Source organism: Sceloporus occidentalis, unplaced genomic scaffold (assembly GCF_023333645.1).
Source record: "Sceloporus occidentalis isolate IW3139 unplaced genomic scaffold, rSceOcc1.0.p SCAF_3, whole genome shotgun sequence".
In the NCBI taxonomy this organism is placed as follows: domain Eukaryota; kingdom Metazoa; phylum Chordata; class Lepidosauria; order Squamata; family Phrynosomatidae; genus Sceloporus; species Sceloporus occidentalis.
The window spans coordinates 118,921,755-118,938,632 of NW_028316983.1; the positions used below are offsets into that span (position 1 = coordinate 118,921,755).

The 16,878-nt window shown below is 42.7% G+C and overlaps 1 protein-coding gene across 1 annotated transcript in view; it reads right to left on the reverse strand.

The window, feature by feature from the left end:
* BRINP2 (BMP/retinoic acid inducible neural specific 2) overlaps positions 1-16,878 on the reverse strand; it is a 136,496-nt gene that overhangs the window by 55,822 nt on the left and 63,796 nt on the right. The window contains exon 2 of the mRNA XM_089515965.1: positions 16,076-16,423. Coding sequence (XP_089372091.1) covers positions 16,076-16,350 — 275 coding nt within the window. The 5' untranslated portion in view covers positions 16,351-16,423. The remainder of the gene's footprint in view (positions 1-16,075; positions 16,424-16,878) is intronic.

The window sequence follows — 16,878 nt, forward strand, 5'->3', positions numbered from 1 at the left end:
CAAAACAATGACAAAGTCTGGCACACAAATAACAATCACTGACAGGCAATAACTGGTTTCTCCAGATGCCCAAAGCAGTATCTTAACTGCCTTAAAATATTTGCACATTTAATTTCTCTCCTCTGTAAATCTTCATTTTATTAGCAGCTCTGGCTTCTTCACCGAAAGCACTTCTGTAAGGAATGAAAGATTAACCATTGAGAGCAGCAGCCGCAACTCTCTGTTTGCTTTGGGAGTATCAGGAGAAGCCCCATGGGGTCTTCAAGAGCATAGAGTGTGCAAAAGCGTTAAGAGCTCTGGAAGTGGGAAATGAGAATCATCCCAAAGCAAGGAGAGAAAGACATCCATACTATTCACTCATGGTGACAGGCGCAAAAACACACCCATAACAATTGAACTTGGAGTAGATACTTTTTGAACAACAACAACTCCCAGAAGCCCCCAGCCAGTGACCATGGTGGCTGGGGGATTCTGAGAGCTATAATCCAAAAGTAACTTTCTAAAGCTCTGCAGAAAACCTGTATGACTACTCCATGTGAATTCCATGCTAGTTCATACAATGGTGGTGGGGTGGGAATTGAGCTGTGATCAAGGAGATCTACAGAGAAGAAAGGAAGAGGGCAAGAGACAACCCAAGAACAATCTCCCACAGCACTGGAAGCACAACCAGTACTCCCAGTCATAATGATCCAATCCTCCTTCCCTTTACCAATACAGTAAATATTTGGAATGCCCAAAATGGGGTGTGAATATGTAAATAATTGTGGTGTTCCATGTGGAACTGGGCAAACACAATTATATACTCATGCAGCATCAGCAAACCTGAGGTGTGGAGAGGACCAGTGAGTTACCTCCCTCTCCTCTTGGGAGTTTAAGCCCCAAAAGCCCAAAGGGAGTGCAACAATTGTGAACAGATTGGCAGGACAGTAGTAGAAAAGTATGGAAGGAGGGGGCAAGCAGCCAACAAACAACTGATCTATGGCACCATAAAAGAGCACATGGATGGCAGAGAGGAATGAAAAAAATGGAGGCTAACAAGCCAAAAGATGCTCAAAAGAAAGCTGGAGAGCAACAAAGGCTCAGGCAACAAATAGCTGAATGGAGACCAGAATTAAACAACTGGTGGTGGGCAATCATGTTCAGAGGAGTAGAGGCCAAAAACTGTGGCAAGCTTCCTCCTCCCGCTTCTCCCTCCCTCCTGTTTGTTTTGCTTTGGCCACTTGCAATCATTCCCTTCAGTTGTCATCATCTGCCACAGGGTGAAAAACTCCAGTTAAGATGGCAAAAGAGGTGACATCAACTGGGTAATAAATGTAGCAAATGAACCATTGCCCCATATTATTTCCAGGAAAATGCCCTAAAAATTGTATTGAATTTTGCCAGGGATGGGGAAGTTTTTAATATTCTGGTTGAACCAGCTTTAAAAGTGAGCAATGTACTTAAGGTCAGTGCCTTGGTTCCAGCCTCTCCACACCTTCTGGAAACCAGGGGATTTCTAGATGGACCTTCTTATGTGAATACAAAGGCCTCCAAGTTCACACAATCCTATCCTTGTGCCATGTGATGCATGAACTACCAAAAAGGCTTCCAGAGAAGCAGATGTATTAATAATATAACTCTGTATGCACACATCGTGATGGATCCCTAAGTAAAATCTGGGGAACATCCTCTAGCCTAGGAGGTGCTTGCAGGATGAATGCCACAAAAGGCCTGTTGTTGTTAGCTTCCCAGAAATATCTGGCTGCTGTTAGAGACAAGATACTAAACTAGATGGAGCCTTGATTTGATTCCACAGATCTCTTCTTATGTCATTACACACAGCAGCCACACAATAATGTTGTTGTGGTTGTTGTTGTATTTCTACCCTACTCTTTAGAAATGTTCTCAGAGCAGCTTACAAATTGTTAATAAGACAGTCCCCTTCCCTCAGGCTTACAATCTAAAAAGTCATGACATAAAAGGAGAAGGGAATGACAGTGGGGAAGGGCACTGTGTAGTGGCAGCCATGTGCAAATTGTGGTATATTTCTCTTTCCTCACCACCCCCTTCTAACACCTTGTTGTTCCCTCTGCTGTCTGAACACTTTGATAACCTCCAGCATTTCACAAAGATTTCACAAAAACAAGAACACATGCAACAAAGCAACATCAGAATGTGATGAAGATAGCACGTGAATAGTAATAACAATAGCAGCTTCATTTATATACCACTTCATACCACACTAAGCAGTCTCTAAGCAGTTTTCAACTGTAAGCTAATTGCCCCATCAAGCTGGGTACTCATTTTAGCGACCTCAGAAGGATTCAAGGCTAAGTTGACCCTGAGCCCCTGTCTGGACTGAGCTCACAATCTTGTGGTTTGTGAGTGAGTGGCTGCAGTACTGGCATTTAACCACTGCACCACTAGGGCTCCATAAGTTAATGAGGACAATACACATCCTGAAGCTGCAGTAGTTGCTTTTGCTTCAGCCTCCGGGAAGGTCAAGACCCCACTCCTTCTGTCTTCTCCATCCCGCTGAATTAATTTGCTGCAAGCTCCTTTTGTACTTTGAAATAATTTTGCAGCTACTGAAGTAAGCTGAGGACAAAGGGAGGAAATGGGAGGAGGAGAGAGAAACCAGGACATTTTGAAAGCAACTGAAAAAGTTGGATGACAGAAAGTTAATTGGGACTGTCCCTTCCAAATTGGGGCAGTTGCCAGGTATGCACTTTCTATCCCAACAGATCTTTATACAACTTTAAGAACTGATGTCTTCCCTCTCAACTCTTTGCTACTCCTTCCCCTTCTGTTTTTCCTCTTATGTCAAGTTTCTTTCCGATGGTCAAGTTTCTTTCCGATAGAGCTATAAGTAATTTTGGGAGCCTTTTTTTGCTGTAGGCTGAAGGAAAAATGCTTTAAATAAATCACACCACACCTCATTCTCTGTAATACTTAAGATGGCCTGACCATCCCCAAGAGTGGGTTCAGGATTATGTTTTCCCACAAGAGTGAAAAGGAAAGGGCTGAGCACTTCTTCCATATAAGAGAATCCACTGAAATTAATAACTGGCTAATTCATAAATGATAAAGTGTTGCTGCTCAGTACTGAAAGAACTATTTGTGACTAGCTGCAAGAAAAAAGATACTTGAATTCCCAGTGGTATTTGATAACTTCTGGATGGCATGGCTACTGGAAAGCATTGTGTCATTTTTAGCCTAATGGCAATTCTTTCTGCTCCCCATAAAACGCACTATGAATTTTATCAAAACCAGTGAGCTGTCATTTCTGGCCCACTGTTGCTACTTCACATACAAATGGGCTGACTACAGCTATGCTGTGTCCTCTACAGGAGAAGACATATATATTTTAAAGATTTCATACATTTGCAGCCAAGAAGGAATATGAACAGAATAAATTTCAAAGCTCCCTGTGAAGACTGAGCAAGTTTCAAAGGCATCAGGTGTCAGGTGTTATATCTTTCTTATAATGGGGCATCCAAAACTGAATTTGGAAACTATGGGGCTGTAGAGAGAGACAAGAAACGTTGGTGTCAGGGTGGAGTGGGGGTTTGGTGACAACCTGCCACTCAATCTGCGTCCACCCCAAAAGCAGTGTCATGCCGGCTGGCCAACCAGACAGTGGGTGGTGTCACAACATTTGCACCAAAGAAATGGGGAAGAGCCATAGACGCAGTGGCAAGATTGGCTTTTTTCTGCTCCAAAAAGGATCACTATTTTGCTGCTTCTTTTGGGGCTGGTAAAACACTGGATTGGGGCTGCAGCATGCCCTGATCCGGCGAGCAAATGGATGGTGCAGAGCTACTCTTTTAGGGCTGTCTGTTTTCGGCCTCTGTTTCTACTAATGCAGGCGAACCTGAAGCCAAAATGACTAAACTGAGGCTGCCGTACTTTGGCCACATCATTAGAAGGCACAACTCTTTGGACAAAAACAATAATGCTAGGAAAGGTGGAGGGGAGCTGAAAGAAAGGAAGGCTGCATGCTAGATGGGTGGACTCACGAGTATGAATTTGCAGCAGCTAAGCACAACAGTGGAGGACAGGGAGTCCTGGAGATGTCTCATCTACATAGTTGTCATGGGTCAAGATCAGCTCAAGCATGGTTAACAACAAAACTAGCTTTTGCCTTCTTTGCAGCATCACACTGCTGGTTCATTTTCAACTGATGAGCAACAAAAATCCCAAAGTTTTTTGTTGAGTCATGTATTCCCCATTTCATAACTGTGCATTTCGTTTTTGCGGCCAAAATGTAGAATTTTGCATTCGCCTTAGCTGAATATATTAATTTCTGCCTAATTTTCTCATTTATCAAACTCCTTTTGAATTTTGTTCCTATCTCCCAATGTTTTAGTTACCCCTCCCAGTTTTGTATCATCTGCAAAGCTGATAAGGATTCCCTCCATTGCATAGGGCACAACCCAGTGGCGTTCCACTCTAGACCTCCTGCCAATTTGAAGTGCAACCATTGATGATGACTCTTTAAGCATGATTTTCTAACCAATTATGGATCCATCTGACAGTGTCTCTGTCTATTCCATATTTAATCAGTTTGCTAATCAAAATATTTAGGTGGACCTTATCAAATGCTTGGCTGAAATCTAGGTAAATGACATCCACAGCATTCCCACCATCTACTAAACTAGTGACCTGATTGAAAAAAAAAACCCATTAATTTGGCAAGATTTGTTCTAGACAAACCTATACTTGTTCCTAGGGGTCAATGCATAGTCATCAAGATATTTGCAGACAGACTCCTGTATAATCCATTCCGATATTATTCCTGTTGTTGAGGTCAGAATGACTGGCCTGTGGTTTTCTGGAATTTCTTTCTTTCTTTCTTTCCTGTGAATGAAAAGCTGCACTAGAATTCCTCTTTATTCACGGGATGATATGATTATTGTGACATCGCATGACGTCATCTCATAATCTTTGTGCAATTGCGCAATAGTGACAGTAGAAGCATCCCGCTATGCTCTTGTCACTTTTGCCATGTGAATATCTATGTCAGCAAGTTCCTTCAGTAGTCTGGGATGCAGTTCATCTGGCCCTTTAAATTCGAGCTCATTTAGGTTAACTACGTGATTCCTGACTAACTCCTTATCAGTCTTGATTTGCAATCAGGATTCCTTTCTGAAGTCTCTGCTGTCACAGTCCTCTTTTGTGGGGAAAACTGAAATATTGAACAGTTCTGCCTTTTCATTGTGATCTGTTAGCATTTTACCAATCTTGTTGAGTGGCAGTCCCACTATTTCCTTAGTTATCCTCTTGCTTCAAATATATGTAAAAAACTCTTTTTTCTTCTTCCATGGGATTATTTGTGATATTCCATTTTCAAGTACTCCCACCTTTGCTAAGTGTTTTTCCCTTTAGTATGTCTAACAATGGGATTCCACCCAGTATTTTCCTGAGCCTGATAAAATCATCTTTCATGTAATCCAAGGTTCTTATTTAACTATACTCTTCTTTTGCCTGTCCCAGAATAATGAGTTCTAGCATTACATCGTCACTTCCCCACAACATACTAACTGCTTCAGTTCCAGTGACCAATTCCTCCCTATTGGTTAGGATCAAGTCCAGGATTTCTGATCCGCTTGGTTCTTCTTCTGCTTTTTGAAAGAGGAAATTATTGGTAAGACACATCAAGAATTTGTTGGAGAGCCTATTCTTAGCAAAGCTAGCCTCCCAGCAGATATCAGGATAATTGAAGTCCCCTGTATCTACCAGTTTTTTTCTTTCTTGGCAATTTCTGAAACTTTTTTTCAGAAAAACATCATTTACCACCTTGCCTTGGTTTGGTGCCCTGTAGTAAATACTTACTACTACAATGTTAATTTCATTTTTTCTCCATTTATTTTTACTCTACTTGTCCACTCTGATCACTTATATGGATGTCTGCAAATGAATTTTTCTTTGACATATAGCACTACTCAGTCTCCTTCCCCCCTCCCCATCCCATCTGTTATTTTGAACATAGTGTATCCTTTAGTTGTTATTTTCCAAATGAGAGCTATCCCACCAGGTCTCTGTTATACAGCGTGCCTGAGCCAACTGCGGACCTGACGCCTGTGGATCTGAGCTTCTGTGGATGGCAGGCCCCAGCTTTTTCAATCGGCACCTGTACACTCAGCTGTGTGTGTCGGGGGGGGGGGATGCAAGGAAAGAGACTCCGCCCTCCATAACTGCCATCCGCCGGCCTGAGAAGAAGGAGACTCTGCCCTCCATAACTGCCATCTGCCGGCCTGAGAGGGAATTCACCAGGCAGGTTCAGCTCCATCAGGGCTAGCCTGAAGGAAGGAGACTCTCCCCTCCATAACTGCCATCTGCCGGCCTGAGAGGGAATTCACCAGGCAGGTCCAGCTCCATCAGGGCTAGCCTGAAGGAAGGAGACTCTCCCCTCCATAACTGCCATCTGCCGGCCTGAGAGGGAATTCACCAGGCAGGTCCAGCTCCATCAGGGCTAGCCTGAAGGAAGGAGACTCTCCCCTCCATAACTGCCATCTGCCGGCCTGAGAGGGAATTCACCAGGCAGGTCCAGCTCCATCAGGGCTAGCCTGAAGGAAGGAGACTCTCCCCTCCATAACTGCCATCTGCCGGCCTGAGAGGGAATTCACCAGGCAGGTCCAGCTCCATCAGGGCTAGCCTGAAGGAAGGAGACTCTCCCCTCCATAACTGCCATCTGCCGGCCTGAGAGGGAATTCACCAGGCAGGTTCAGCTCCACCAGGGCCAGCCTGAAGGAAGGAGACTCCGCCCTCCATAACTGCCATCCACCGTTCTGAGAGGGAGTTCAGCAGGCAGGTCCAACTCCATCAGGACTAGCCTGGAAGAAGGAAGAGCCCTCCCTCCAATCCATCTGCCTTGGTCCAGGCCTCAGAGGGAGAGAAGAACCACTGGACCTCATCCCCTTTCCCTCCATCACTCCCTTCTCCTTTTGTTTCCTGTCTTTTAGATTGTAAGCCTGAGGGCAGGGAACTGCCTGATTAAAAACAATAATTGTAAGCCACCCTGAGAGCCATTAGGGTTGAAGGGCGGGATATAAATACCTAAATAAATAAATAAATAAATAAATAAATGCAAGTGTGCATGTGCACCCATTAAAAAGAATGGGACTTAAGGTCCCGTGTTTTTTGCTATCGGGGGGAGGGGTCCATAACTGATCCCTTGTGGATAGGAAGGGACTACAGTCGGCCCTTCTTATACACAGAGTTTTCATACATGGATTCAAGCATACACGGTTTGAAAATGTTCCAAAAAAGTATAAATTTTCAAATATCAAACCTTGATTTTCCATTTTTTTTATAAGGGACACCATTTTGCTATGTCATTATATTTAATGGGACTTGAGCATACACGGATTTTGTTATACATAGGGGATCTTGGAACCAGACCCCAGGTTATAACAAGGGTCCATTGTACTGTAACTATGAAGTTATATTTACCTTCCTGCACTAGGACTTCAAGCTCATCTTGTTTGTATCTAAAACTATGTACACTGGTGTATAAAGAAATCTAAAGCCTTCTTTGTTCACATTTCCCCCCTTGCAAGTTCTATTGTGTCTCCCATTGTCAATATCAAATTCTGCTCTGGAATTCACAGCCTTGTGTTCAGAGCTTGTTTTTAGACTGATGTTTGAGCTATCATTTCCAGTCCCACAAGGATTTAATTTAAAGGCCTCTTGATTGGATTCACCATGCTTTTGCTGCAGATATTGTAGGATAATAATAATAATAATAATAATAATAATAATAATAATAATAATAATAATAATATTGTTCCCAGCCTTCACAAGCTGCTGCCCATATGTAGCCAGTACTTGACCTTTAAGGTATAGCCCTTCATCCTGGGCCACATTAGTCTTTCTGGGAGGTGACATTTTCAAGGACCTCTGTATATGCTTTTACTTGACCAGTTTACTCACAGAGAGCAAATAATTTCCTTTTAAAGCTCCTAACATTAGATTATCTACAGCTGAAGAGAGCAAAGCTTTGTGTCCACAGAAGTCACGTATGCAAGACTGTTCATGTTGACACTTGGATGTTTATCTGTCTTTCTCCACCTAATATGAACAGTGTCTTTCCCAAAATCCATTTACACCATGTCTCTCTTGAAGCAGTTTACCAAAATATATGTAACTATATGTTACATTCATCACATCAAAAGTAATTCCCTGAATTGTTTAAAGATGACAATAAAGCATTGTCAAGAATGTATAAATATCTCTTGAAACTGTATACAGAGGACGAGATAATAAAGGAAAACATGATAAAATGAGCAGAAAATTTTGGATACACTTTAGAACTCGAACAATGGGAAAAACATTGGTCAAAAGAATAAATTATACAAATGCAAATACACACATATATAAATTATACTATAAAATCTTTTTACTGTTGGTATTTAACACCAGATATTATAAATAAAGCTTACGGTAATACATCAAATCGCTGTTGGAAATGTAAAAAAGAAAAGGGGACCCTCTATCATTTATGGTGGAGCTGTGATATGACAAGAAAATATTGGAAAACAATCCAAGAAGGAATCAACAAGATCCTTCAGATAAATTTAAAATACAAACCTGAAACTTTCCTATTAAATATGGTGGATGAATGTAATGAAAAAACCAATGGCAAAGTCCTTTTTCATTTGATTGTGGCAGCAAGAATAATCTTTATTAAACATTGGAGAAAAGAATCAATTCCTGATGTAAAAGAATGGGAACAAAAGATATCCGAAATAATAGATATGGACAGACGATCCAGAAGTTTAAATTATGAAAGTTCAGAAACTTATTTAGAAAACTGGGGTAAAGTTATAGATTATTTAATTTCCCAAAGGGGATAAGCGTGTAAATAGATTTATAAGAAGAATGAATAACAAAATAAGTATAGAAGTCAACGCTGTTAAATTAGAGTAAGAAATTAAGAAATTATATTTAATAAAAAGATCACAAGCTATTTTTTATTTTATAACCTGGAGTAAAACCAACATAAGGGTTTAAGATGTAATAGAAATGTGATACTTATAAGTGAAAAGAAATATCTGTGTTATAAACTTGAATAAAGAATATAGATAGTAATAGATTTAGAAAGACAGAAATCAGGGATTTACAAACCATGAAAACCTAAAAGTATTAACTATTTTCATGGAATGGCTGGAAGAAACAAACAACAAAAGATAACACTGTGAATTCTATATAAAAACAATAGAAAATTCATTGTAAGCCTTGAAATGTAGAAAACAAGCAAGTCAATGTATATATTGTTTGTCTTGTATTCGTAGTTATGTTATTATATTTGTTTTTGTTAAATGTTCATGACTGAGATTTCTATTTTGAGGTAAGTTTGGATGGATGTAATTGTTGTATGTATATTTAATTAAAAAATTAATAAAAAAAAGCAATTCCCCTGAAGAAAGCAAAATGGAAAGGATCTTAGGGAGATATACAGATATAGAATCACAACATCATAGAGTTGGAAGAGACTGCAAGAGCCATCCAGTCCAACCCCCTGCCATGCAGTGATATACCTCACTTAACATAGATGTGTTCATGGGCATTATTTCTTTAAGAGAAAATTTGATACAAGAGGAAGAAATAACATGGAAAGAATAGGATTAGGTTCCTGCACCACAAAAATTAGAGCAGTTCAACATGTTTCAGCAATATTTTCATTCAAAAATAAAAGCACGTATATGTGAAATTAAACCACCAGGTCAGGAAGCCTTGCATAAGTAAAGGAAAACATTTTAATCCTTCTAGAGACCACTTCCAAAATGGACACAGGAATTATTTTCCCTCTTCTTTCAACAGCTTATACTTTTCTTATGAGTTTAAGCTTGGTGGCCAAACCTACAGAACTATGCTTTTTTCACTTGTTGGCTGAATGTGGAGAAGCAGGCTAATCTACGCTTCTATTTTGCTGCACATGCATGCTTAATTATGTATTCTAGATGGATCTTCTGCTTACTTTGTCTGTGTAGGCAGGCGCACACTACTATACTGGGATGGGTCCGAGGAGAATCCCACTGTTTCCAGCTCAAGCATTTTTGCATTGCTTATTGGACACATGCAGTTGCAGCCTGGCCCCAAATGTCCCCAGCTCACCTTCACCACCTTTACAATGCTGATGGTGCTAAAAAAACACCCCAACTTCCAGTTAGACAGGGAACAAGAAAGAAAAGAGGGCTGGGTGGAAATAAAAAGACTTTGTAAAAAGAAGCTTCCTTGTCAGAGGGTTTGTTAAATGAGATATGCCTGCACAGAGAGGCAGAACTGCAAGCCATTTTTCTCCACCTGTCACACAACCCCACTTCTACCCTTTAAGGTACTAATCAACATAAAACTATATACACAGTATCGCTCCCAAGTGTCCTTTCCAGCCTGCTTCCAACAAAAAGCCCTGGTATACGGAAGATCTCAGGGCAAGGAAGCGGGCTGCGCAACGACTAGAGCACGACTGGCGAAGATATCATCTCTTAGCCGACAAGGCACTCCTAAAGTCTCATTTGAAGGCCTACAGAGTGGCAATAGATGCAGCAAAGAACTCGTTGTTTGCTGCACGTATTGCGTCCGCGGAGTCGCGTCTGGTAGAGCTGTTCAGGGTTGTGAGGGAGCTCACTCAACTCCCCCCTGCCCTGAACCCTATTTTGGAACCATCTAAGGCCTGCTGTGACAAGTTTAACAACTTCTTCGCGGATAAAATCTCTCGGATAAGAGCTGATCTCGACGCCAGTATTAGTTCAGATCCTAGAGTAGAGGCATCCAGAGCTTCCGTGGACTTGGTTATACTGGATCAATTTGAGTCTGTTAGTACTGAGGATGTGGACAAGATCCTTCGGAGCATTAGGAAGACGACTTGTTCTCTTGATCCCGGCCCTTCATGGTTAACAGCTCAAGGGGGAGCGGTTGTTACAGAGATGTTACACCGCATCATTAATTCATCTCTTAGGGAAGGGCAGTTTCCATCTACTCTGAAGACGGCCTTGGTAAAACCTTTGTTGAAAAAGCCCTCCCTAGACCCCCTAATTCGGAACAATTATCAGCCTGTCTCGCTGTTACCATTTCTGGGGAAGGTGATCGAGAGGGCAGTTGCCTTCCAGCTCCAGGGGATCTTGGAGGAGACTGATTTTCTGGACCCATTTCAAACTGGCTTCCGGGCGGGCTATGGAGTTGAGACTGCCATGGTCGCCTTAGTCGATGACCTCCGTCTGGGCATGGACAGGGGTAGTGTGTCCCTGTTAGTGCTCTTGGACATCTCAGCGGCCTTCGATACCATCAACCATGGTATCCTTCTGGATTGCCTGAGGGAGTTGGGTATCGTGGGCACTGCTTTGCAGTGGTTCCGTTCCTACCTCTCGGGTAGATTCCAGATGGTGGAGCTGGGGGACTGTCGCTCCGACAAGAGGGCCCTTACATCTGGGGTCCCTCAAGGAGCGATTTTGTCCCCCATGCTATTCAACATTTACATGAAGCCGCTGGGAGAGATCATCCGGAGATACGGGGCGCGGTGTTATCAGTACGCTGATGACACCCAAATAGTCTTCTCTGTGTCTCTGACTGATGCAGTGACTAAGGAGGGCATCTCTCCTCTAAATGCCTGCTTGGAGTCAGTAATGGGCTGGATGAGGGAAAACAGACTCAGTTTGAATCCGGAGAAAACGGAAGTACTGGTGATAGGTTCTCCTGGTCCGGGGAAGGAAATTGTTCCACCTGTCCTGAATGGGGTCACGCTCCCTGTGAAGGACTCTGTTCGCAGCCTGGGGGTGCTCCTGGACTCGTCGCTCCACCTTACATCTCAGGTGGATGCGACGGTCAGGAGCACCTGTTTTCAGCTTCGGCTAATACGCCAGCTGCGTCCCTACCTGGGCCGGGCTGACCTTGAAACCGTGGTACATGCTCTGGTAACCTCTCGTTTGGACTTCTGTAACGCGCTCTACATGGGGCAACCCGTGTACCAAACTCGGAAGCTACAATTGGTGCAGAACATGGCTGCTAGACTGGTCACTGGATGCTCCAGGGCCAGTCATATAACACCTGTATTGAAAGACCTCCATTGGCTGCCCATTCGCTTCCGAGCGCAATACAAGGTGTTGGTTATTACCTATAAAGCCCTAAATGGCTTGGGCCCAGGGTACTTGGAGGACTGCCTCTCCCCGTACAATCCGCCCCGCACTCTCAGGTCGGGTGGGAAACATCTTTTGTCTATTCCAAGTGCTCATTATAGTGCAACACAGAGGGCATTTTCAATCTCAGCCCCCAGATTATGGAATACCCTGCGCGACGAGCTCTGCACAGCCTCATCCCTTGATGGATTTAAGAAGATGCTAAAAACTTTCCTTTTCCGTCAAGCTTTCCCCCCTATGAGTTGATGTTTTATTATCTGTTTTTAGATTGTTATTTGATTTTTTAATGCTGTTTTTTGCTGTTTTTATACTGTCTTTTAACGTGTACACCGCTATGATCTTGAAAAAGGAATAGTGGTATATAAGAATAAAGTATTATTATTATTATTATTATTATTATTATTATTATTATTATTATTATATAATGGCATCCTAAGTTGCCAAGAGGTTTCAAGGAGCGCACAAGTTCCTTCTTCCAGTACTTCCATTGGCTACCAAAATGTTTCTGTTCACAATCCCAAGTGCTGCTTATGACCCATAAAGTCCTTATGGAATGTGGGTCTGGGCCAGGGGAAGGACTGTATTTCCCCATAAGACCCTGAGTGGACTCTTCAGGATCTTTTGATCCTGCCATGCTTACTAGCATGTTTGGTGACATAAGAGAAGATACTCCAGTGGTTGCTCCCAGGCTATGGAAATTTGCTGGGTGCAAGGTGTGTGGGGGGTCTTCTCTCCCTTTTGTCCTTCTGCCAGCATGCAAATACACACACACACACACACACACACACACACACACACACACACTCCAGATTTCTGGCAAGTGACTGGCTGCTTTAACAGAGGGTGAGGCTTTCAAATTGCTTCAATTCAATTCAGTGGTTTTAAAATGTCTATTTGTTTAATTGTGTATTAATATTATAACAGGTTCGGGTTTTGTGTCTTATCATTTCTTGAGCTGCGGTGGCTCCCAGTATTGGGAGAAAAGTGGAATATGAACTGACGGATGACTGGATGGATGAGATATTAGATAATTGGGGATAAAGCTCAGAAGAGTGAGAGAGAAATGTGACTCTTGGGTCCTGTTTTCCTGTATTTGTAACTAAAACTATCTTGCCCCAGGCACCAGTTTGGGGTACCCCTCAATATCCTCTGAAGTCAATGCCAGACTTACACATGGCTATTTTTGACATGTCAACAGTGGCTAGGAAAGCTACTGCATCTGTTCCGCTTTCTAATTTAGCCCCACTGCTTTGTTTCTTCCTGAAGTAAGGTGGCTGTCCCATCCTCTTTTGCAGGACTTCTTAGTCAAAGTCTGTTGAGTGGCAGTGTTCATGATCTGTGCTCTGCATACAGACTTTCTGTCACCAATGCAATTTGGGAATTTGATAGAAGAAGTTAGTGCAAAAAACAGCCATTGCAATTAATTACGAGGATGTAGATACTATTACACTGGAGTAATGGTTAATGCTAAAATACCTTCTTGGAGGGAAATTACTTGGAAGGACCATCACTGCATGCCTCCCTGTTGTCAAAGGAGCTGACAGTTTAAAATGTCTACTTTCCCCATCTAATTTAATGGCGGGGCAGTTCTACTGCAGCTTACCAAAGTTACCAAGCCAAAGAGTGAGCAAGCAAACACTACAATACATTTCTTTAATGCACACACACACACATGAGCTGCTGGTCCTGCCTCATAACCCAGGCTTTGCTCATTTACTGTGACAGGAGCCACTGAAAGCTTAAAGTCTATTCAAGACAATTCTCAAACATTGGCTTTGGACATTCGACCAGTATACCAGAAGCTCTTTATTCCAAATCTGAGTCTGGAAAACACCATTCAAAATGTGCTGTTTTATAGACTGAGCATCAAGCTTTCCCTACAGTGTGTTTTGTTTCATGTTCATAGATTGCTGCTTCCATCCCCTTTGCCTTACATAGCAGTCATTCTTAAACTGTGTGTTTGGAGGTTAGGTGACAGTAGGATAGGGTAGGCTGGGAATTATAAAGTTCTCCAAAGCTGATGGACTGCAAGTCCCATTAATCACCATTAACATTGCTGATAAGTGCTACTGGGAGTGCAGCTTAACAACACCTCAGGGACTGCCTGACTTTTACCCCTGCTATAGGGTAGCATGTACCATTCCAAGAAGCACCCTGAAGTAGGTGGTGCTTTCTTTGCTACCAGCCAGAGTTTAAATGGATTGACTGCAAAGGCTGGAGTATTTAAATCACTGGGTCTCAACCTCTGGTCTTCCAGATTTGGACTCCAACTCCCAGACTTTGTAACCATCAGTCAAGCTGGATGGGGATTCTAGAAATTTCAATTCAAACTACTTGAAGGGTCACAGCTTAAAAAACAGTGACCTAAATCATATATCTCTGTGTGCGCCCCCCCCCCCCCGTGTGTGTGTGTGTGTGTGTGTGTGTGTGTGTGAGAGAGAGAGAGAGAGAGAGAGAGAGAGAGAGACTATATCCCATTGCCCCATCACCTGAGAAAAAGCTGTGGCTTCACTTTCAGATTGTGTGCAATTTAAAGAGGGGGGTTAGATAGAGGTTATTCTGTTTCTTTTATTGAGCCAGTACGGTCTTTTCACACATCAGACATCTTTGATCACATATCAACCTTTGCATGCTCATTCATGGGACAGATCCTCTGAAACAGTGAGGAGCAGTGTATGTTTAGAAGGGGTCCTTAAATTCAATGAGGATGGGTTCACAGTAAACACAAAATGCATAGTACAAACACCAGTCACATCTAAGGGTAGTAAAGCAGTTCTCCTTAGCAAATGCCACTTTTTTCAAGAAGGGCAATAAAAGCAACATCAATAGCAAGTACATTTCTATACTGCTTATCAGTGAACTAAGCACTCCCTAAGCAGTTTACAGTGTGCCCCCAACAAGCTGCGTACTCATTTTAGTGTTCCACGAAAGGATGCAAGGCTGAGTGGACCTTGGAGGCCCTGGGATTGAACTCACAACCTTGTAGCTGTAAGTGGCTAGAGTACAGTCATTTAATCACTATGCCACCATAGCAGATGTAAATGGAAAGTACCACTTTTCCTTAGCTGACACATCTCTTTTCCCATACTTGAGAAATGGTTCAGTTTAGTCTGAGACAGCCTATTTTCTGAATTAAGGAAAGGGACATAATACTATTGACTAGCACCATCACACCAAAATAATTTCCAGGACAGCTTGCAAGTGGTTGGAAAACCACCTTGCCACACCCTGTCAATTCAGTCATCTTTTACACTGCATCTTCCCAAATAAATTTGTCACTGAACACTAGCGTAATAGAAGGACTAGCCTTTGGGAAACAGAACAGATCTTAAGAAAGGAAAATTTTGATTGTCTGTCTGTTACATTGCTCAGGAAAAGTTTCCTTTTTAGAATATTGCTCCCAGAACCCCCCCAGTCATTGTGGACATTGGTTTAGGCAGCTGTGGGGATACAGGCACCTGGCAGAACATCAAAAGGGCACACTTGCTTTCCCAACAATAAATAAAAAGCAAAATCCACTTGTAACTTCAGCTTAAATTCCACTTAAATTAAGAGGAACAGCATAAAAACATGGTAGTAGCCCCCATGTGTCTTTCCAGTAGAATTTTCCAGTAGATTGTGCCTCTAAAATAGATCTGTCTGTCGCCCACTGTTCCCCCTTTTGTGATGCCCAAAACCTGTTGTTCAGAGGAAGCCACCTCACACTGCTTCATCCTATAGCCATAAGTACTTTTAAGACACACACCTACACTATGAAGTTATCCTGGGTTTATACTGGCTTCTGAGAAGAAGAAAAAAACCTGGGGACTGTTGTAGTGTAGTGCATGATTCCCAAAAGCCAAGGAATGACTATGAAACAGTTTTAATACACAAAGCTAACTTTTTGGAAATATCCCAGGTTCTTGACTTGTTCTCTCTCCAAAACAGAAACTTTATCTGCATTTATAACCCTGGCTTACCTGTAGATCCTGTACCTGGTGGTGAAGCCCTGCCGATGGCGCTCCATGAAGTCAGCATACTCTGGGGCACGATGGAAGGGTCCTCGATCAGTAAGGAGCCAGTCCAGGGGCACATGGCTGGAGGAGACTGTGGAGGCATGATGTTCGTGTGATGGAGCACCAGAAGTAGCAGCAGCGGCCAGCCCCCAGCCTCCCAAAGTCAGGATCAATACTGATGACACCCATGGGACCATCAGCTGGAGCCGCTTAAACCGAGCGTTCCGCTGCCGCCTCATGCTTCTCCTGCACAGCTGGCTTCTTCATTCTCTCCCCACTGTCCTTTTTGGCACCCCTTCAGGATTTCCTGCACTGAGGAGGAACAAGAATGAGAAGAGGGACTGTGTATTAAATGAGGTAATCAGCAGAAAAACATATAATAAATTAAATAATTGACTATTTGCTTCCTTTTAATGGTAGGAATGGCATAAGAATGGCAGAGGGCTCAATCATCATCCAGATAACCTGACCCGCTGATGCTGCTGCAGAAGAAGAAACAATCCCAGGTTGAGAACCACTGGCCAGTTCTGAAGTACGGAGTACAGTATACAGCCCCCAAGTAGGATGGCCATTTGCTACCATTATTCCTATATGCTAAGCAAACTGGGGTGCTGGGGCGGGGGGGGGTATTTTGGTCCTGAGCAGTCTGGGGCCTGGGGAAACACAACATAACATTATAGCCTTCCCACGATTAGGATTCATGGACTAGAGCTTTTTAGAGCTATAAATTAACAATAGTTGGACAACTGAAAAATGCAGCCTCATAT